Source organism: Salvelinus namaycush, chromosome 2 (assembly GCF_016432855.1).
Source record: "Salvelinus namaycush isolate Seneca chromosome 2, SaNama_1.0, whole genome shotgun sequence".
Lineage (NCBI taxonomy): Eukaryota > Metazoa > Chordata > Actinopteri > Salmoniformes > Salmonidae > Salvelinus > Salvelinus namaycush.
In genome coordinates, this window is record NC_052308.1 from 32,271,165 (window position 1) to 32,293,667 (window position 22,503).

The window sequence follows — 22,503 nt, forward strand, 5'->3', positions numbered from 1 at the left end:
GGGATGCTTCCAAGCTGAAGAACACCATCCCAACCGTGAAGCACGGGGGTGGCAGCATCATGTTGTGGGAGTGCTTTGCTGCAGGAGGGACTGGTGCACTTCACAAAATAGATGGCATCATGAGGGAGGAAAATGATGTGGTTATATTGAAGCAACATCTCAAGACATCAGTCAGGAAGTTAAAGCTTGGTCGCAAATGGGTCTTCCAAATGGACAATGACCCCACGCATACTTCCAAAGTTGTGGCAAAATGTCTTAAGGACAACAAAGTCAAGGTATTGGAGTGGCCATCACAAAGCCCTGACCTCAAGCCTATAGAAAATGTGTGGGCAGAACTGAAAAAGCGTGTGCGAGCAAGGAGGCCTACAAACCTGACTCAGTTACACTAGCTCTGTCAGGAGGAAGGGGCCAAAATTCACCCAACTTATTGTGGGAAGCTTGTGGAAGGCTACCCGAAACGTTTGACCCAAGTTAAACAATTTAAAGGCAATGCTACCAAATACTAATTGAGTGTATGTAAACTTCTGACCCACTGGGAATGTGATGAAAGAAATAAAAGCTGAAATAAATAATTTTCCCTACTATTATTCTGACATTTCACATTCTTAAAATAAAGTGGTGATCCTAACTGACATAAAACAGGGAATTTTTACTAGGATTAAATGTCAGGAATTGTGAAAAACTGAGTTTAAATGTATTTGGCTAAGGTGTATGTAAACTTCCGACTTCAACTGTATTCCAAAAACCATATCACCTTCATGCAAATTCTTGAAACTTTGTCTTTAAACAAAGTTTGAAGAAAGTAGAAGTAAATATAAAGCAAACCGTGTTCAAAGAATGCAGAGAACATGCACAGTTCCTTTTAAGGGTATAAACACAAGACTTTGGAAAACAGAGATAAACCTACAGTAAATGTCGCTGAGAATGTGCTTTATTTGTATGCGTGTGTGGGACCACAAACAGTTTGATAGAAATACAGTGTGACAGGAGAATGGGCTTTGCAGGATTTATCGACAGTGCCCTCTGTAAGCTGTTTCATTGTACGTTCTCTTTCTTATCTTCCCAATTATTCTGATTTATTTACTTGTACTCCATGCCTTTCCTACACAATTATATTAATGTGGGTGGGGTTGATGGTTATGTTTTCCTACATTATGTGGGATGTTATGTCTCTCTATTCTCTCCTGAATCCTCTGTCTATAGTCTCTACCCCCTGCAGTAAGAGAGGGTATCAGGAACAATCTCAATATGATTTGTGACCTGAGTTTACTTGTTCCCTTTCCACCAATCTGGGCTTTTGAACATCCGCTACCCTCTGGAGGCCTGTGGGGCCATTCTCTTCCCATATACAGTCGGGGTTTACACTGAATTTGTCTCTTCTGAGAAGCATTTGTGACTGCTGCATCCATGGGGCTTTGTCTGATAACAAGCTGCTTCCTCCTTGATCTCTCTTTCTTTCTCTCTCTCAACCAAGGAGGTAATTAGCACACAATATATCACGTTTTGATCTTACTTAATTGGGTTATTTTGTGAATGGATGTCAATCGTCCTACAGGAAGGATCAGGAAGGGAAGTTAAAGGTGCAATCTGCGTTTGCTACATCCATTTTTGGACTGATAAATGAATGATATGTACCCATTGTGTCACGACTTCCGCCGAAGTCGGTCCCTCTCCTTGTTCGGGCGGCGTTCGGCGGTCGACGTCACCGGTCTTCTAGCCATCGCCGCTCCACCTTTCATTTTCCATTTGTTTTGTCTTGTTTTCCCGCACATCTGGTTCACATTCCCTCATCAGACTAAATATATATTACCCTCTGTTTCCCCCATGTCTGTGTGTGGAATTGTTCTTTGTGTAGGGTGTTACGCTACAGGCTGGCTTGCGCTAGGTTTGTTTCAAACCTAGGTTTGTTTGTTTTGTTTAATCCGGTTTATGTTATCGTGGTTGTGCTTTGTGCTGCCTCGCCTGTGCCTTTGGGCCAGGGTGTATATTAGAGTTCTCCTGTTATCACCCATCTCTGCTCTCCTGCGCCTGACTTCCCGGCAACTAGTCACTCACCCCGTTACACATTGATTTATTAAGAATATGTCTTATGAGATTAGTTCAACTATCGTACCCCATCAGAACCCAAATAAAGGCTTGTTTTACAATTTTTTTTGTAAACAAAGTAAATGTAAACAAACACTATATTGCCTCTAAACCTGGTTAATAGTATAATTTGTATATCATGGATCAGTGGTACTCATTGCGTGGACTGACACATATCAGTTTGCTACTAGCTCATTTTTCAGTCTGGTCGACATAGATCAATTTATTGTAAAAAAGAAACGTAAATCTATTGAAAATGAAAATGAGGGGGGGAAGAGCTGGAGAACAACGTGAAAGCTATGAACGAACAACCACCGGAGATCCAAGAAAATCAGGAAGATGGCGGTGGCGAAATGCAGCTTGCTAACGTAGCTAACGTAACTAACGTGGCTCCGGTGGCTAAGAGAGGGATACGATTGATTCAAGAACACAAAAAGTTCCAAAGAGAAATGGATAGACAAGTATTTTTTTGTACTGCATAATGGGATTAGCTCACTTTGTCTTATTTGCCAGAAGGCAGTCAATTGTTTTAAACAAGCAAATTTAGAGCAACATTTCCAGTCACACCATGCCCACTTAGACAAAACATATCCGCCACAAAGCAACCTCAGAAACAACAAAATAGCGCAACTCACAGGACAGCACAAAGGTCAACAACGAATGATGTACAGCACTGTTGCAGAGAAAACGACAGAGGCAACATATGAGATTGATATGAGAAGGCCTTCATAGACACGGAGATTGTCCAAAAATAATAATAATAATTGTCAGCTGAAATATTGTATGCTGATTTCACAAACAAGGAAGCTATTTTAAAGCAAATTAACTTCTTATGGCTGCAGGGGCAGTATTGAGTAGCTTGGATGAAAGGTGCACAGAGGTGCCCAGAGTAAACGGCCTGCTCCTCAGTCATAGTTGCTAATATATGCATATTATTATTAGTATTGGATAGAAAACACTCTGAAGTTTCTAAAACTGTTTGAATTATGTCTGTGAGTATAACAGAACTCATATGGCAGGCAAAAACCTGAGAAAAAATCCAAACAGGAAGTGGAAATTCTGAGGCTGGTCGATTTTCAACCAAGATCCTATTGAAATCACAGCGAGATATGGATGAGTTTGCACTTCCTACGGCTTCCACTAGATGTCAACAGTTTGTAGAACCTTGTCTGATGCCTCTACTGTGAAGGGGGGACGAATGAGAGGGGAATTAGTCAGGTCTGCCATGACCTGACCATTCTTTGACCATGCGCGTTCACATGAGAGGGAACTCTGCTCATCTGAAGTCAATGTAATTCTCCGGTTGGAACGTTATTCAAGATTTATGTTAAAAACATTCTAAAGATTGATTCAATACATCGTTTGACATGTTTCTACTGACTGTTACGGAACTTTTTGACATTTCGTCAGCTTTTAGTGAGCGCGCTTCCTGACGTTGGATTTGTTTACCAAACACGCTACAAAAATAGCTATTTGGACATAAATGATGGACATTACCGAACAAAACGAACATTTCTTGTGGAAGTGGGAGTCCTGGGAATGCATTCCGACGAAGATCAGCAAAGGTAAGTGAAGATTTATAATGCTTTTTATGAGTTTTGTTGACTGCACAATTTGGCGGGTAACTATATAGGCCTATTATGCATTTTGTATAAACAAATAGCATATTCTATAATTGCGGTACAACAAAGGTAAACTATTCTGCATATATGTACTATTCTGCTTGCTTTTGTGGCTGAACGCTGTTTTCTGATTATTGAATATTGTGTTTTGCCGTAAAGCTTTTTGAAATCTGACACAGCGGTTGCATTAAGAACAAGTGTATCTTTAATTCTATGTAAAACATGTATCTTTCATCAAAGTTTATGATGAGTATTTCTGTTATTTGACGTGGCTCTCTGCAATTTCTCCGGATATTTTGGAGGCATTTCTGAACATGGCGCCAATGTAAACTGAGGTTTTTGGATATAAATATGAACTTAATCGAACAAGACATATATGTATTGTGTAACATGAAGTCCTATGAGTGTCATCTCATGAAGATCATCAAAGGTTAGTGATTAATTTATCTCTATTTGTGCTTTTTGTGACTCCTCTCTTTGGCTGGAAAAATGGCAGAATTTTTCTGTGAGTTGGTGGTGACCTAACATAATCATTTGTGGTGCTTTCGCTGAAATGCCTATTTGAAATCGGACACTTTGGTGGGATTAACAACAAGATTACCTTTAAAATGGTATAAGATACATGTATGTTTGAGGAATTTTAATTATGAGATTTCTGTTGTTTGAATTTGGCGCCCTGCACTTACACTGGCTGTTGTCATATCATCCCGTTAACGGGATTGCAGCCATAAGAAGTTTTAAGGGACTGCAACTCTCAGAATCGACCATAACAAGACGCATAGAAGACATCGGTGAGGACATCGCTAAGCAACTGATTACTGACATATCTGTAGCGCCTGGTTTTAGTAATTCGCTTGACAAAAGCACTGATGTAAGTGACATTGCCCAATTATGTGTTTGGGCCCGCTTCCCTCAAAACGAGTCGTTCAGAGAGGAACTTTTATGTTTACTGCCACTTCAAGGATAAACACGAGGAGAGGATATTCTGAAAGTCCTTGTTACATTTTCTGCTGATAATAATATTGACTGGTCAAATCTGGCATAAACATGCGAGGGAAGGAAAGGGGACTCATAGGCCTGATGAGAAAGAGAGAGGATATTCCCAAATATCTTACGTTTCATTGTATCATTCATCAGGAAACTCAAAGACTGTGAATTACAGAATGTGATGCAGCAAGTCGTGCGCGTGGTGAACATTATTATTGCGACGGCACTGAATCACCGGCAATTCTGCGAGTTGCTGGAGGAATACCAGACAGAATACGCCATCTTGATATTTCACAATGAGGTGAGATGGCTGTCTCATGGCAGAGTTTTGGAAAGATTTCTCTCTCTCCCTCAGGAGCCAGAGCTGGATGATCCACAGTGCATCACCTGCCACCAGAACACGGTGAATCTCCAATTCCAAGGGAAAGATAAAACTCCGGGCAAAATGCTGAATTTATTCTGAATTTGCTCTCAATAATAATTTATAATATTGGAAGAAACATTGCAACAAATTAAAGATGTGTGCGGCCCTCTGAATGATTGTCTCAACCAAAGTGGCCCCCGTACAAAAAATAGTGAGTAACACTGTCATGGATGGTCAGTCCTTGCATCCGTAGCTCTGTCTGTGCATTTGAGAGTGGTTACATTTATCCAGCTCCAGCCCTCAGCTGTTTACCAAAACATGGGTGGGTTAAATTATGTGTTATTGTTTCAACCGCTGATTGCCGCTTTAAGGGCTCTATTCAATCTGTATCGATGAAGCGTTACAGATTGCGTAATATAAATGTAAAGGTTATTTCTGATTGAGCCTACAAATGCAGTGTCTTCGCTAACACGGGAACATTGCCTTTAAATTTCAATCACGGTATAATGCTGAACTTCCGTGATATGAATTGAATATAGCCCTTTTAAGTTGCAATGGTTGAATTTTGATTTCAGGTTCCCCGGCAACCTCCTGATGCTACAATTGTCACAGTGAACACCAATATCTCTGGAGAGAGAGATGATTACTTTACTTTACTTACTATCTCCAGGCTTTGAACAATTCTTTACAGTAATCCACTCCTAGTTTGAACCTTATCAGCCACTCATCCCAACAAGCACTGGTACTTTTGCAGTATATTCACGGTCCAAAGTCTTGTTCGTCTCTCTATGAGACTTCAAAACATAATAATAATCTCTATCGAAGTAGTTTGTATAATTACACTAAACAAAAATATAAATGCAACATATAAGGTGTTGGTCCCATGTGTGGAAATAATAGATCCCTTAAATGTTCCATATGCACAAAAAGCTTATTTCTCTCAAATGTTGTGTTCAAATTTGTTTACATCCCTTGGCCAAGATAATCCATCCACCTGACAAGTGTGGCATATCAATGAGCTGAGTAAACAGCATGATCATTACACAGGTACAACTTGTGCTGGGGACAATAAAAGGCCACTCTAAAATGTGCAGTTTTGTCACACAACACAATGCCACAGATGTCTCAAATTTTGACGGGGGGTGCAATTGGCATGCTGACTGCAGGAATGTACACCAGTGTTGTTGCCAGAGAATTGAATGTTAATTTCTCTACCATAAGCCCCCTCCAATGTCGTTTTAGAGAATTTGGCAGTACGTCCAACCGGCCTCACAACCGCAGACCACATGTATGGTGTTGTGTGGGAGTGAGCGGATTGCTCATGTCAACGTTGTGAACAGTGATGGTGGGGTTATGGTATGGGCGGGCGGGCGGGCGGGCGGGCGTAAGCTACGGACAACGAACACAATTGCATTTTATTGATGGCAATGTGAATGCACAAAAATATCATGACGAGATCTTGAGGCCGATTGTGAGGCCCATATTTTTGTTAAGGTATCTGTGACCAACAGATGCATACAGTATCTGTATTTCCAGTCATGTGAAATCCATAGATTAGGGCCTAATGAATTTTTGTCAATTGAAGGATTTCCTCATATGAACTGAACTGTAAATTGTTGCATGTTGCGTTAATATTTTTGTTCAGTATAGTAAACATAATTTGTGCATTTGTTAGTACCTTTTTTAATTAATTTCATAAAAATTCATTGGTTCCGATATTTGAAGATGAAAACCACAGTTAGAGCTACATGGTCAGATGAATTAGGAATCTAGTCTGGCAGAACACGATGAACATAACAATAAAGACTAACAATGGCCATCCAACTGACTAATCTGATCAGAATCATAACTTTAAAAAACAGCTGCAAAAACTCACTTAAAGCTATTTATAATATGGTGATGAGTAGCAGGTTGTTATGAACTTAAAGTATATGGACACCCCTTCAAATTAGTGGATTCGGCAATCAGCCACTGTATAAAATTGAGCACACCGCCATGCAATCACCATAGACACACATTGGCAGTAGAATAGCCTTACAGAAGAGCTCAGTGACTTTCAACATGGCACCGTCATAGAATGCCACCTTTCCAACAAGTCAGTTCGTCAAATTTCTGTGCTGTAAGTGCTGTTATTGTTAAGTGGAAAAGTCTAGAAGCAACAACGGCTCAGCCACGATGTGGTAGGCCACACAAGCTGCCAGAATGGGACCGCTGAGTGCTGAAGCCCGTAGCGCTTAAAAATCATCTGTCCTCGGTTGCAACATTCACTACCGAGTTCTAAACTGCCTCTGGAAGCAACTTCAGCACAAGAACTGTTCATCGGGAAGCTTCATGAAATGGGTTTCAATGGCCGAGCAGCCGCACGCAAGCCTAAGATCCCCATGCGCAATACCAAGTGTCGGCTGGAGTGGTGTAAAGCTCACCACCATTGGACTTTGGAGCAGTGGAAACGCATTCTCTGGAGTGATGAATCACACTTCACCATCTGGCAGTCCGACAGACAAATCTGGGTTTGGCGGATGCAAGTCAGGCCTAATTGCCCAACATCGGTGCCCGACCTCACTTATGCTCTTGTGGCTGAATGGAAGTCCCCGCAGCAATGTTCCAACATCTAGTGGAAAGAGTGGAGAAGAGTGGAGGCTGTTATAACAGCAAAGGAGGGGCCAACTCCATATTAATGCCCATGATTTTAGGAATGAGACGTTTGATGAGCAGGTCTCCATATACCCCTGGTCATGTAGTGTATGACCATTTTAAGATGAATAATAATAAATAAAGTATTGCATTTGGCCTTTATAACTATAGCCTGTAGAAACACATTGAATAACATTCATAATGGCAAAAAAGACAGTCCAAAAGGAAATCATAAGGAATAAGGTTTTGAAGTGTGTGTCCTATATCTTGGAGATATAAGACATATATATATATATATATATATATATATATATATATATTCTTCTTTTACACATATTTAACCCCTTTGGGGGGGGGCATAAAACTACCTCAATATTTACATAATTAAAAAATAACTGGTACCGGTTACCTTCAGACGAGTCCCATGAGAAGTGTGGGAGTCGTAGAGCAAAACAGAGAACACCACCAAAGTCTCCTCTTTACATATAGGATTAGGGTTAGAGTTATTTACTTTTTAGGCCAAACTGCTCGCACGCTACAGATGTTTTTGTGAGGAGACAGATTTTTGGGATGTCTCATAGTCTGACAAACACAGATGTATCTCAGACACCTTCCACTGCAGTGCGGAAGGACGACATCGGCAGATGCGGTGGTTTGAGACGCAGCCCATGCAAAAATATATCTCCTGCTTAAATTGACGTACTTTGATGGGGATTTTTTTATTATGTTACTTAGATTGATGCACCGGTGTGTCAATAGACTCTAGGTTAACTCTAAAAAAAGAAGCATAAAAGCTAAAGTCAACAACACGCCTTTAATGTGGGCAAAAATAGTGTTACTTCCTCAGTGCTCTAATATGTGAGCATAATTTAATGTGTGATAAGACTTGTTTATACCTGCCGCTAACATGCGTCCTTTGTCCTGATCTTGTCCACATTCTGATTGTGCCTCACATTTTTTTTTAAATATGTCTATACATGGTATAAAAATATGTCAATATCCATCCACCTTGTCTGCATTGTGACCAGATTTCCTGATCTCTCTCTGTATGCAAATTATTTGACAGATTTTAAGACACATATTGATGCCATGAGTAAATGGTTCCACCTGTCAATGATTTTTAATAGGATAATGATGGTTTCACCATCCATATGTGTCTACACAATGTGTGCCTGACTACCTCCAAGAGGTGGTCAAGAAGATCACATCACAATCAGATCACAATGCATCTTTTAATCATATACATATACTGCCTGAATATGTGGGCACAATCAGAATGTGGACAATATCAGGACAAAGCATGCATGTTTGAACCAGGTATAAACAGGGCTTTTGTCTTGTCTCTGATGATAAAAGGCTCTGGGCTGGAACAAATTGAATTCTCCAATTCATGCGTGAATGGTTGGTTGTTGACTGATAAACCAGAGCTTGCCACTAACAGAATCCCAGGTTATTTCTACAGTCAAAAGGAATTATATTTTAGGTGTCACAATAATACACTAGAAATATTGCTGACCTAACTTTTATATTTATTTTAACACATAGTAATTAACCTCAAAGGTCACATATTGTAAACTAATTGTATAGCTCATGTCTGCACTGCACTCTACCACACTCAGATCTCCTCTCCCTGAATTTCCGGCAAGTAGCACAGCAGTAGTTTTGTGCCGTAGTTTCTCCATCATGTGGCCTCAGATGGAACTGCAGTCTCAGTCATAGGAAGTTTGGGGCTTGATCTCCCTGTACAGAGGTGAGCTAGCTGGTCTATTTACACAGACACTGTAAGATAACCTGGTGTCTAAGATAGCTGAGCATCAATATGGTACAATATCCAAAAATTGCAGAATTGGTTAGGTATTACCCGTCTATTAGCATACCAATTCATAGAAATTCATGAACGACTGCAGACACCAAGGTAATTTATCAACTAGGCTATTAGTCAAGGTATGGGCATGTGTATTTGCTAGTATAGTTCATTAATTTGTTTGACCAGCTGGATAAAACAGTCAGAAAAGGTCAACATTAGAGGGAAACATTTGTTTTTATTTGGACATAAGGGTTCTCAACATCCATTACATCACAAGGGATTCAACCAATCAGACACTCATGAACAAACAGCATCACTAGACACGTGTTAAAGAGAGAGAGGGAGAAAAGAGGGTAAACAGTATGACAACAACTCACACGAACCAATATAGGCACTCAGCCACTCAGCTGGTCTCTGAATGCCACTTTGTAAGCATTGTTATCTTATCCAACATACAAAAGACATTACCTATTTTTAGCATACATTCCAGAAATCACATAGAGCTTAGAGAGGAAAGAGAGTGCACCAAGTGTCTTATAAACCGTGCAAGTAGAGGAGCTAGGATATATTGACCCACTGTTGCCTATAACAACGCAATGATGTGTTAGCTATGAAGGAGGATGGTCAGTATAAGAGAGAAAACTGAAATAAAATATGAAATTATTGTTGAGTGTACAGTAGGCTTCTTCATAAATCTATTACCCTTCCATGAATCACCTAGAGCATATTAGGTAATACATTCTACAAGTAAATACTACATTTCAGTCATTCTGTTAGTAGACATCTGAAGAGTAGCAATTCCTCTATAGCAAAGTGTACAGTACATATTTACATCATTCTTGTTTTCACATATTCCTCAGATGAAATGATGATGTGTGATGTTGTAACACTGAAGGGAAAAATATGATAAAAGTTTATACCAAACATGACTGACAACATACCATATTGTTTAGAAAAGTAATTGAACAAGTTCATTAAAAACGAATGATGTGCACAAAAGGCACTTTAAAAATACTAATTTAAGACAAAAGGTATAAATAAACAAAATACACATTTTAAAAAATCATTTAAATGTGAACACAGTCTAGTTGTACATAAAGATGTTAATCTTACTTTTGCAAATAAACATTTAAAGTCTGTGGTTTGCTTTATCTTTGAAAATATAGCTTATGTATGTTTGAGAAAAATGTACTTGAATGTACGCTTCAGTTTTACTGATGAGAAATGTGGTTAAGAAAAATGTTATGTAGTTCTTGTAGGAAAAAAACATGATTTAGTTGTTGGTGACAGCTCCTCTCGACAGAGAGCACCCTCTTAGTTTAATGTTCTCATTGATTTTCTTATTAAAACTGTATGACTTATTTATTTTTAATAAAATACACAGAATGAATTGAAATGCATTTGTTTTCATCATCTAATTCTTTGCCCATTATTCTCCTGTTGGAAAGGTCTGTCCATCTGAGTTCACCCATACCAGACCATTATCCACAGGGTACTTGTACTTGAAGCAATACCATATATGACCAGCAGATGGAGTAAGTGTATAACTTCGGTTGCTTTCCATGTCTCTGTGTGTCCAGCATGTAGGCTAGAATCTAACCAGCGGTAGACAGTGTAATGGACAGAGGAGGGCAGGGTTGATAAACAACAGACAGGGATGACACGTTTTTCAAATGAAAGTATGTATCTTATAGTAAACGGTGTATGAAATCAAGATCTGTACACATTACAACAGTGACTGAATGATGTTGATTTGATTGATAATGGAATCACAGCCTGAGATTCATGCTGCTAAATCAGATTTAAAAAAATCTACCTTAGCTGACAATTCAATTCCATTGCCCACACAATACTGCTACATGTTAGTGACAACAGGTATTCTCATATTCCAAAAAGGTTAGACTAATAGGATATAGTAGCCCACCTCTCGAAAGCAAAATGACTACGCTATAAGTCAATGGTGTTTTACAGAGGAAAGACACCGCAAACAGCCATTGTTGAATTGTCATATTGTATGAGTCGAATGGTACAGCATAAAACATGCAGAGCAGGGCATGCTGAATACAAGGCAGTCCAACCACACAACTGTATGACTGAGCAGAGTGGCAGGAGCGGGCTTGGGCCAGCACAGGATATAATTCAACATGGCAGCTACAGTATAGGCCAGTACGTGCTTACATTTCCTTGCTGAAGGACTGAAAACAAGAAGTGGAATGAGACACTGGGTCATGACAGTGAGGATGTTATACCCAAGGGGAGAAGAGGTAAGGAAGGTAAGACCACTGTGCTGCTGTTATTATTTCACCACATTTACCGCTAACTGCTCAAGCAACAATGGAGTTATCTAGGTAAGGTATCACATTTTAGATTAAAAGGAATATTGTAACAGTACTTTCCAGCATATTTTGCATGTTAAAAGCATGACATAAATCAGACTCGAACAGGCAAGAGGTTGCTTTAAAGATGGCAAAGTGTACAGTATGAAATCTGATTTGGGCGGCCGGTAGCCTAGCGGTTAAGAGCGTCGGACCAGTAACCGTAAGGTCACTGGATCAAATTCCGAGCCGACTAGTTTAAAAATCTGTTGATGTGCCCTTGAGCAAGGCACTTAACCCTAATTACTCCTGTAAGATGCTCTGGATAAGAAAGTCTGCTAAAATGTGAATGTAAAAATGTGTGTCTAAAGAGCTTTCATGGGCACAAAGTTGTATGGGTATTTGGGTCAGATGGGTAGAGTTCCTATTTTAATATGGGTATCTCCACCATCCATGCCACACAGGGCTCACAGGGGAAGCCTGTTGGACTGTAGTGAATGGAGGCTGACAGATTTGGACCGAGTCAGTTAGCTCTCATCCAACTTAGAGAAGTGTTAGGCTCAGTCCAAACAGTGCTCAGGACCGGCCACTAGAACACCCAACATCAGCCTGGTAACCAAAATCAGTCAGTCTGGTTGTGGACTGACTTCACACAGGTTACCGTGTAGACTTCTAGAGCTGTTGGAACAATGAGGGACTATGGGGTAAGGGGCCATGGTCAACAGTATTCTCACAGTATTACAAAATAAAAGTGGGTTCAAACCTTACTGTGGCAAAAAAATTGTATAATACACTCCTTTTCCTGTCTTAAATATGAATAATAGAGAGAACGTCAGGATCCATTTGAGTGCAAATGGAATTTTAACTCATAAATACAATGTGTGGTATGATGTTGACATCCCCATGACCACATATTCTTAACACAACCATCAGTGCTGTGTTTAGTACGTGTGTTCAAGCAGAAAATGATGAAAACAACACAAAGGAAGCAGAACCTTTTGATGTGTTGTCTTTGTTTGCAGGTTGACTCGTTTGTTTGTTTTTTGACAAAGCTATTCACATCTCCTTGCTTGTTCCGTCTGGGCCTGTACAAAATCTATACCATTAAAAAAAAAAAATACATAAACTATATACAAGTTCAACTACATGTTTACCACAGGTTAGGTTTCTTACATTGAATTGGTATATTGGTTCAGTTTCTGCATCTCATATACGTATACAATGTTGCTATGGTGTTACTTTGTTGAACATCGCTTATACTACAGTACAAACAAAAAGGCATAACAACTTCAAGTAAGTCTCTATTTACAGCCAAAAGGCCGGTGACCATCTTGGTTGCAGTCTCTTAGACACAGGCTGGTAGACCTGGTCCAATCCAGAGAGAAAGGGATGAGACACCTTACTGGTGAGTGTCCAATCTGCCAGCAAGGGATGAGACATCATCTGGACAACCAGTGCAGGATGAAAACCAATGCCAAAATCCCACAAGTACTTCTTCACGTTTTGCAGTCAATTAATCACTAAAAAGCCGGACCTGGCCACATACTTTTAATTTTGAGGTAAAAACAAAAAATAAAAAAATAAGTTTTACTTAGAGGTGATTTTATTCATTATTTTCACATCTGGTTTTAAATCAAGCTTCACAGAGAGTTGTGTTGATAGGCAAAGCCCTACAGCTTCTCTGCCTGCCGTCACCATGGCAACTCAGGCTCACTCCAGGAGCTTCCTGAATTCAAGAAATAAAGTCAAACTCAAAAATGAGGAAGGAAAAATCCCAAACTGTTCTCAGAGAACACATCGACAACGCATCATCCCATTCCTATCGGCTTTCCTCTGTGTCAAACAGTTGCAACATGACAACCCTAATTCTCCCTCAGAGCTACATGGTGCCGGACTTGTCCCCGGCTGCGTTAGCTGCATTGGCTGCAGAGCTAGCCGTGGCAGTGCTGGTGGGGAAGATCTTCTCGGTGGGCGTGACAGCAGGGCTTCCCACCCCAGAGGAACTGGAGCTGGAGGAGCGGTGCCCGGTGGGGGGCGGGCGGACGGGCCTCATGGGCGGGGGGCGCAGCTGGGCTCCGGCCAGACGGGCTGACAGGGTGGGCTTAAAGGTGCTCATCATCTCAGAGGTGGAACTGCTGCTGCGGCGCATGGCGGCGTCTGGGTCGCGGATCATGATGGTGTGGAGGGGGCTGCCAGGCTCTGAGTTCACAGGGTTCTTCATGGTGGTGTCCAGGGTGTCCAGCACCACGTCTGGAGCCTGCTTGGCCGTGTTCTGGCGCTCCAGTTCACGCAGCTCATGTAGGGCCGTGGTCATGGTCTTCTCTATGTCCTGACATACACAAAACACACAGAAAACATGAAAGGAGATCATTCTTGTGATATTTTTAATAAAGCATAGCCAGTTCAGAAGGGAAACTCGAGTGTGGTGGCATCAGCTGATTGCATTAGCAGATATTGCACTAACTGGATTCACACTTTAATTACACGCGGTCTATTTAAGTCGACCAGTTCTACACATGCTTCCTCAATACCAGATGTCACGCGCTCGCATGCATTGGTGTGTCTTGCCTAATTGCTGCTGTAACTAGCTGTTACTCCCTATGCTTGCTGTTTATGATATCCCACCACCACCCCAGCATGGGTTGTGTGTTTCCGCCTTTGGGGTATTTGATATAGAATATCATGCTCACTGCCTGTAGTTGTACTATCATCTTCATATGATGCTTCGCTCTGGCAGTGAGCTACCCTGAAGGAACAGAGCTCTAACGCCAAGACATGCATTGTTATCTTTTCTAATAAATGGTCAAACGTACATGTGGTGTTTTCTTTCTGAATTCAGCTCCATTCCCCTGTGATGTACAGTACCAGCCAAAGGTTTGGAAACACCTACTCATTCAAGGATTTTTCTTAATTTTTACTATTTTCTACATTGTAGAATAATAGTAGAGACATCAAAACTATGAAATAACACATATAACCTCATGTAGTAACAAAAAAAGTGTTAAACAAATCAACATTTATTTTAGATTTTAGATTCTTCAAAGTAGCCATGCTTTGCCTTGAGGACAGCTTTGCACACTCTTGGCATTCTCTCAACCAGCTTCACCTGGAATGTTTTTCCAACAGTCTTGAAGGAGTTCCCACATATGCTGAGCACTTGTTGGATGCTTTTCCTTCACTCTGCGGTCCAACTCATCCCAAACCATCTCAATTGGGTTGAGGTCGGGTGATTATGGAGGCCAGGTCATCTGATGCAGCACTCCATCACTCTCCTTCTTGGTCAAATAGCCCTTACACAGCCTGGAGGTGTATTTTGGATCATTGTATGGTTGAAAATAGCATTTATTTGGGTCTTCCTTTCCTGTGGTGGTCCTCATGAGAGCCAGTTTCATCATAACTATTGATGGTTTATGCGACTGCACTTGAAGAAACTTTCAAAGATCTTGAAATTTTCCAAATTGACTGACCTTCATGTCTTAAAGTAATGATGGACTGTTGTTTCTCTTTGCTTATTTGAGCTATTCTTGCCATAATATGGACTTGGTCTTTTACCAAACAGGGCTATCTTCTGTATTCCACTCCTACCTTGTCACAACACAACTGATTGGTTCAAACGCATTAAGAAGGAAAAAAAATCCACAAATTATCTTTTAACAAGGCATTGAAATGCATTCCAGTTGAATACCTCATGAAGCTGGTTGGAGAATGCCAAGAGTGTGCAAAGCTGTCATCAAGGAAAAGGGTGGCTACTTTGAAGAATCTCAAATATAAAATATATTTTGATTTGTTTAACACTTTTTTGGTTACTACATGATTCCATATGTTGTTATTTCATAGTTTTGATGTCTTCACTATTATTCTACAATGTAGAAAACAGTCAAAATAAAGAAAAACCCTGGAATGAGTAGGTGTGTCCAAACTTTTGACTGGTACTGTAGGTCTTTCTTGGAGCTGCAGACTGTCTCTGGCATGTACACTAAGTCAGGGCTGCTTCACCCAGACACACACACAGACAGACAGTACAGCAGGACATCACATCTCGCTCTGTTCTTCCAGACACCAGCGGCTCTCTAACTATCCTCTCTAGTAGCCTCTCTCTGTTTCCTCTCCTCACACAGTACAGCCCAACAGCACCAAATGAAGAAAATAATATCCCCCCTTTAATGGCTGCACACTCATTACCACTGTCACAATCACACACAGACACAGACACACACACTCCCTCTCTAAATCCCACACACACTCCCTCTGTCTGAATAACAGATTAATTGATGAGTGGAGAATAATTAAAGATCAAAGACTGGGTTTAGTCAGGCCCTGACAGTGCAGGGTCATCAACATGGGCTCAGTCTGAAATAGGGCTCTGATAGGAGACCACTATCATTAGCTGCACTGATCATAGCTCTGCCATTTCTAAAGCTGCCTCTGTGTCTCTATTAATTTCCCATGTATCCAGCGCTGGGCTTGTGCTGCCGATATGAAGGATCATTAGTACTCTGTGTAATTTACTTCATTTCAGCATCGCCATTAAAAGCATTTCGCTCTGGTCTCTAGGGAAATAATATTATCTGATTGGCTCTGCTGTGTGATATTTTGGGAAGGTATGACAAATAGCTATCGTTTTCATAGGCCACACAAAGTATCACTTGCGCACCATTATTGATTCCATTCCATATTCCATATTGTCTGAGTTCTATGACTGATAAGGCTACAGAACATGGGGAAAAGAGGTTATGCAGTTATATTGGGCTGAGATAATACTTTAGAACCTGGGGCTGATAGGAAATAAGGTCCATACCTCTGCCAGTGTCTCAGCCCCCAGTGACTTGTGGTCCCCCAGGCTACTGTGGCGTGTGGCCCCTGCTACGGGCCTCAGGGGGTGGCCCTCAGGGTAGGCTTTCCTGTCAGCGTAGTTGATGCTGCCCGCGCTGCCAAATGTTCCCAGGCGCCTCTTCTCTGGGCTTTCCATGCGGCTCCTGCTAACTGCCACCTTGTGGGGGCTGCTGGGACAGGCTGCGGCCCGCGGGGGTGTGTCAGTGCCCCGAGGAGGGCTGTGGGTCTCTCCACTGTGGCGTCGTGGGGTGGCGGCCCCGTCAGAAGGTAGCCGCACCCTGAGGAGAGAGATGACATCACAGTCACACAGAGTAGGATTAGGTTGGCCCTTGACACTGATCTACGGTCAGTTTGAAACATTGAATATTTACTCCATAAATGATTAAGATTAGCATTTGGAGAGGTTTTAAACTGATCTTACATTTGTGCATAAGTAACCCAGAGTGAGTTAAACATTGAGACTAGAACGAGAAGGGCTACATTTCAATATGTAGTCCTTGTCAGTCGTTACCCACCTCCCCATGACTCCTCCAAAGTTGGAGTCGGGGGAGTGTTCACACGGTGATGGGACGTCGTTTTTGAATGAGGCCTTGTCGTCCAGCAGTGGTCCACTGCTCGCCTCGCTGTCCGCCTTCTGACTGAGATTATCCGAGAACGCATCATCCCTGCGAGGAGAGCGAGAGAATGAACATTATTCATACAGTTGGTAGAGATCTTATTTGGACTGCTGTTTATTCCAACTAATTGGTCCATATTTACACAGGGCTCTGGTTTTCAATCTGCTGTCAGTTTATCTGTTCCAGACAGTTCTGGAGCCCCTCCTTTTGAACATCAATCATTCCAATGTATTCCTCCTAACACAAAAAGTAGCAATATGAGACTCTGGCCTTACTGCCCACTCAACATCCAAATGGATTCATTGAACAGACACCAGCAATGATTACTCATTTCACATTTACATTTTAGTCATTTAGCAGATGCTCTTATCCAGAGCGACTTACAATTAGTGCATTCATCTTAATATAGCTAGGTAAGACAACAACACATAAGAATCGTATCAAGGTAATTTTCCATCAGCAAAGTCAGTGCTAGTAGGAAAAGACAAGTGCCTTTCTTTTTATTATTATCAGCATTATTAGTATTATTATTAGTATTATTTGGGAGGGGGCGTCGGGGACACCGCAAGAGTTATTTAACCAAGACAGAAAAGAGCTTTGACTGGGCTGAGCGGGAACTGGCCTCCCGTAGGGGTGGAAGGGCCAAGAGACAAGAGGTGGCGGAACAGAGTGCTCGGGTTGGGTTGTAGGATTTGAGAATAGCCTGAAGGTAGGGAGGGGCAGTTCCTCTCGCTGCTCCGTAAGCAAGCACCAGGGTCTTGAAGACGATGTGAGCTTCAACTGGAAGCCAGTGGAGTGTGCGGAGGAGTGGGGTGACATGGGCTGCAACATTCTGGATAAGTTGCAGGGTTTGATGGTGCAAGAGGGGAGCCCAGCGAACAGAGCGTTGTAGTAGTCTAAACCAGGGGTTCCCAAATTTCTCTCTGGGCCCCCCTTCCAGCATTGGGGAACATCCCGCACCCCCCCTGCGTGCACGTCTATTTCTATGGGCACAAGCACTGTTCATGACACAAACTGTTCACACCCCTCTTATTGATGGTGAGAATTCTGCAGGTTTAAAGCTTATTTCCTGCAATTCTACACATTTTGTCATGGGGTGCAAAGAACATTTTGCAGTTTTAAAGCACATTTTCTTGCAATTCTCTACATATTGCCATGTATAATGTGTATTCATGTGATATTTGAGTGACAAAAAAATTACAAAAATATCAACAACAAAAAATGTTTAACCGTATGTCGCGTGCGCGAGAATATCGCTAAATAAATGTACACATACATGTTATTCAATCATTGCACCCAGACTGCTTACGCGCGTCAACGAGCGTCTACATAGCAGGTGCTAAAATAGAACTTGGTTCTATTTGTGACGCCTGACGAGCAACAAGTCCCGCCTCTCCCATCTCCTGATTGGTTTTTAGGAGCATGTACCCACATGGGTGATTGAAAGATTGAAACTGAGGTCCACACTCCAGTCCAGTTAGTGGTGGTAATGCACCTTAAACTTAGTTGCCAACTGCCATAGAAAGTCCGAAGAAGAAGCCTGAAGGAGGAGAGATTACTAGAAACGAACTTGGTTTACACTTTTATCTGTGGATTAATTGTTGGAGTAGAGGACCTTGTGCCTTTCAGGTAAAATAACAACCCATTGTTAATATCCCAGGACAAATTAGCTAGCAACAGCAAGTTAGCTAACTAAAGTGCCATACATGTTTAATGCTTTTCCACCAGACACTAAATTAATATAGTTGGTTCAGAGTTCGTTTTGATATTTCAACCTGTGTGTCCTTATCGCGTCTGGTGTAGGTGGACAAAATCAACATGCGCGAGATTGCGCGCTCGCTCTGGTCAGCATGTAAGGTATGCAATGACTAACATGACAAGAGGAACTGATGATGCACTACCCAATTTTGAAATTGCATCTTGTGCATTCTGCTATTACAACTTTCAAGAGTAAGTTTACAGCCGGACTGAGTTCATAAATATATATATATTTTTAAAGACCCCACCCTTGCCGACCACCCCACAGTTTGGGAACCACTGGTCTAGATGGGAGATGACAAGTGCCTAGATTATGAGCCTGCAGCTGCGAGTCACTGCTTTGATGTTTGCAAAGAACGACAGGGTGATGTCCGGTCCTTTGCACTCTGGAAGGGGGACACCGTGGAGTTGTCAACTGTGATGGAGAGGTCTTGGAGTGAACAGGCCTTCCCCGGGAGGAAGACCAGTTCTGTTTTGTCGAGGCTGAACTTGAGGTGGTGGGCCGACATCCAAGCTGAGATGTTTGCCAGGCATGCAGAGATGCGTGTCGCCACCTGGGTGTCAGAAGAGGGTAAGGAGAAGAGTAGTTGAGTGTCATCCACACAGCAATGATAGGAAGGCCATGTGAGGATATGACAGAGCAGAAACTTGGTGTACAGAGAAAAGAGGAGAGGGCCTAGAACTGAGCCCTGGGGGTAGTGCTGAGCGATTAGTGCTTTTTGAGGTCATTTCGGTTAGATTATTACAAAATAATCACGTTTTTTGATTTCAATATATATATATATATACATACATACATACACACAGTACCAGTCAAAACTTAGGACACACCTACTCATTCTAGGGTTTTTCTTTATTTTTACTGTTTTCTACATTGTAGAATAATAGTGAAGACATCAAAACTATGAAATAACAACATATGGAATCACGTAGTAACCAAAAAAAATGTTAAACAAATCAAAATATATTTTATATTTCAGATTCTTCAAAGTAGCCACCCTTTGCCTTGATGACAGCTTTGCACACTCTTGGCATTCTCTCAACCAGCTTCATGAGGTAGTCACCAGGAATGCATTTCAATTAACAGGTGTGCCTTGTTAAAAGTTCATTTGTGGATTTCTTTCCTTCTTAATGCATTTGAGCCAATCAGTTGAGTTGTGACAAGATAGGGGTGGAATACAGAAGATAGCCCTATTTGATAAAAGACCAAGTCCATATTATGGCAAGAATAGCTCAAATAAGCAAAGAGAAACGACAGTCCATCATTACTTTAAGACATGAAGGTCAGTCAATATGGAACATTACAGTCGCAAAAACCATCTATGATGAAACTGGCTCTCGTGAGGACCGCCACAGAAAAGGAAGACCCAGAGTTACCTCTGCTGTAGAGGATAAGTTCATTAGAGTTACCAGCCTCAGAAATTGCAGCCCAAATAAGTTCAAGTAACAGACACATTTCAACATCAACTGTTCAGAGGAGACTTCACGAATCAGGCCTTCATGGTCAAATTGTTGCAAAGAAACCACTACTAAAGGAAACCAATAAGAAGAAGAGACTTGCTTGGGCCAAGAAACACGAGCAAATGGACATTAGACCGGTGGAAATCTGTCCTTTGGTTTGATGAGTCCAAATTTGAGATTTTTGGTTCCAACCGCCGTGTCTTTCTGAGACGCAGAGTAGGTGAACGGATGATCTCCGCATGTGTGGGTCCCACCACGAAGCATGGAGGAGGTGGTGTGATGGTGCTTTGCTGGTGACACTGTCTGTGATTTATTTAGCAGCATTCTGCAGCGATATGCCATCCCATCTGGTTTGAGATTGGTGGGACTATCAATTGTTTTTTAACAGGACAATGACCCAAAACACACCTCCAGGCTGTGTAAGGGCTATTTGACCAAGAAGGAGAGTGATGGAGTGCTGCATCAGATGACCTGGCCTCCACAATCACCCGACCTCAACCCAATTGAGATGGTTTGGGATAAGTTGGACCACGACTGAAGGAAAAGCAGCCAGCATATGCGGGAACTCCTTCAAGACTATTGGAAAACAATTCCAGGTGACTACCTCATGACGCTGGTTGAGAGAATGCCAAAAATGTGCAAAGCTGTCATCAAGGAAAAGGGTGGCTACTTTGAAGAATCTCAAATATAAAATATATTTTGATTTGTTTAACACTTTTTTGGTTACTACATGATTCCATATGTGTTATTTCATAGATTTGATGCCTTCACTATTATTCTACAATGTAGCAAATAGTAGCAATAAAGAAAAACCCTTGAATTAGTAAGTGTGTCCAAACTTCTGACTGGTACGGCATATTTTTTTAATGCATAATGAAAAGGAAATTCCAATGCCATAAATAGTGAACATTAAATTGCCAAAACATTGAAAATATTCCATTGTCTCTGATCAGGCCCACATCGGGTAGACATCAAAAGACAGGTAGGAAACTACTATGAAATAATACAATATTTAAGTTGTGTATATTACTTTTGTTTATATTTTATGTCTATTATTTTTAATTCCTTAAAGTCATCATCTTCTCTCTGCTCAGGCAGTAGTAAACAGCCAGCCAACTTTATCTCATGCTCCCAATACTGTACTGTCTTTAGTCATCCTATTTAGCTAGGCTAGCCTGCCTAAGCATGCTGCAGAGCTGTCTGACAAACCATTTTACTAGTTCTTCAAAGTAAATAAGGCATACTTTCACAAACTGTCTCTATCCCTCTTTCTCATATTGGTGTTCTGTACACTCCTCTCTTAAAAGTGTATCCATCTGTCCGAGACGGAAAAAGGCAAAATTGATTATGGTCATTGTAGTTAATTATCACGTTTCTGTGCTGAACTAGGTTGAATATTTGTTTAATGAAAATTCCCTTCAGCCCAGCATCCCACTTAGTTATGGACTTGATTTATCTAGTGAATTATTTGATTTTCGAGAAACTAAATGCAATTAACTTCTTTGGGGTAGGGGGCAGTATTTTCACATCCGGATGAAAAGCATTCCCAGAGTAAACGGCATGCTACAAAGCCATAAAAGCTAGAATATGCATATCATTAGTAGATTTGGATAGAAAACACTCTGAAGTTTCTAAAACTGTTTGAATGATGTCTGTGAGTCTAACAGAACTCATCAGGCAGGCAAAAACCTGAGAAAAAATACAACCAGGAAGTGGGAAATCTGAGGTTGGTCGATTTTCAACTCAGCTCCTATTGAAGATACAGTGGGATATTGGTAATGTTGCACTTCCTAAGGCTTCCACTAGATGTCAACAGTCATTATTACCTTGTCTGATGCCTCTACTGTTTAGTGGGGCCAAAGGAGAGAGGAATGAGTCAGGTCTGCCATGAGGTGACCATGCGCGTTCACGTGAGAGCGAGCTCTGTTCCATCGCAATTCTGAAGACAATGGAATACTCCGGTTGGAATATTATTGAAGAATTATGTTAAAAACATCCTAAAGATTGATTCAATAATTCG

General features: G+C 41.2%; 1 protein-coding gene across 1 annotated transcript in view; it reads right to left on the minus strand.

The window, feature by feature from the left end:
- Window positions 1–9,714: 9,714 nt before the first annotated feature.
- LOC120021269 (SLIT-ROBO Rho GTPase-activating protein 3-like) overlaps window positions 9,715–22,503 on the minus strand; it is a 139,304-nt gene continuing 126,515 nt past the window's right edge. The window contains exons 21-23 of the mRNA XM_038964946.1: window positions 17,163–17,312; window positions 16,613–16,925; window positions 9,715–14,143 (exon numbers count right to left, since the gene is read on the minus strand). Of these exons, the coding sequence (XP_038820874.1) occupies window positions 13,694–14,143; window positions 16,613–16,925; window positions 17,163–17,312 (913 nt within the window). The 3' untranslated portion in view covers window positions 9,715–13,693. The remainder of the gene's footprint in view (window positions 14,144–16,612; window positions 16,926–17,162; window positions 17,313–22,503) is intronic.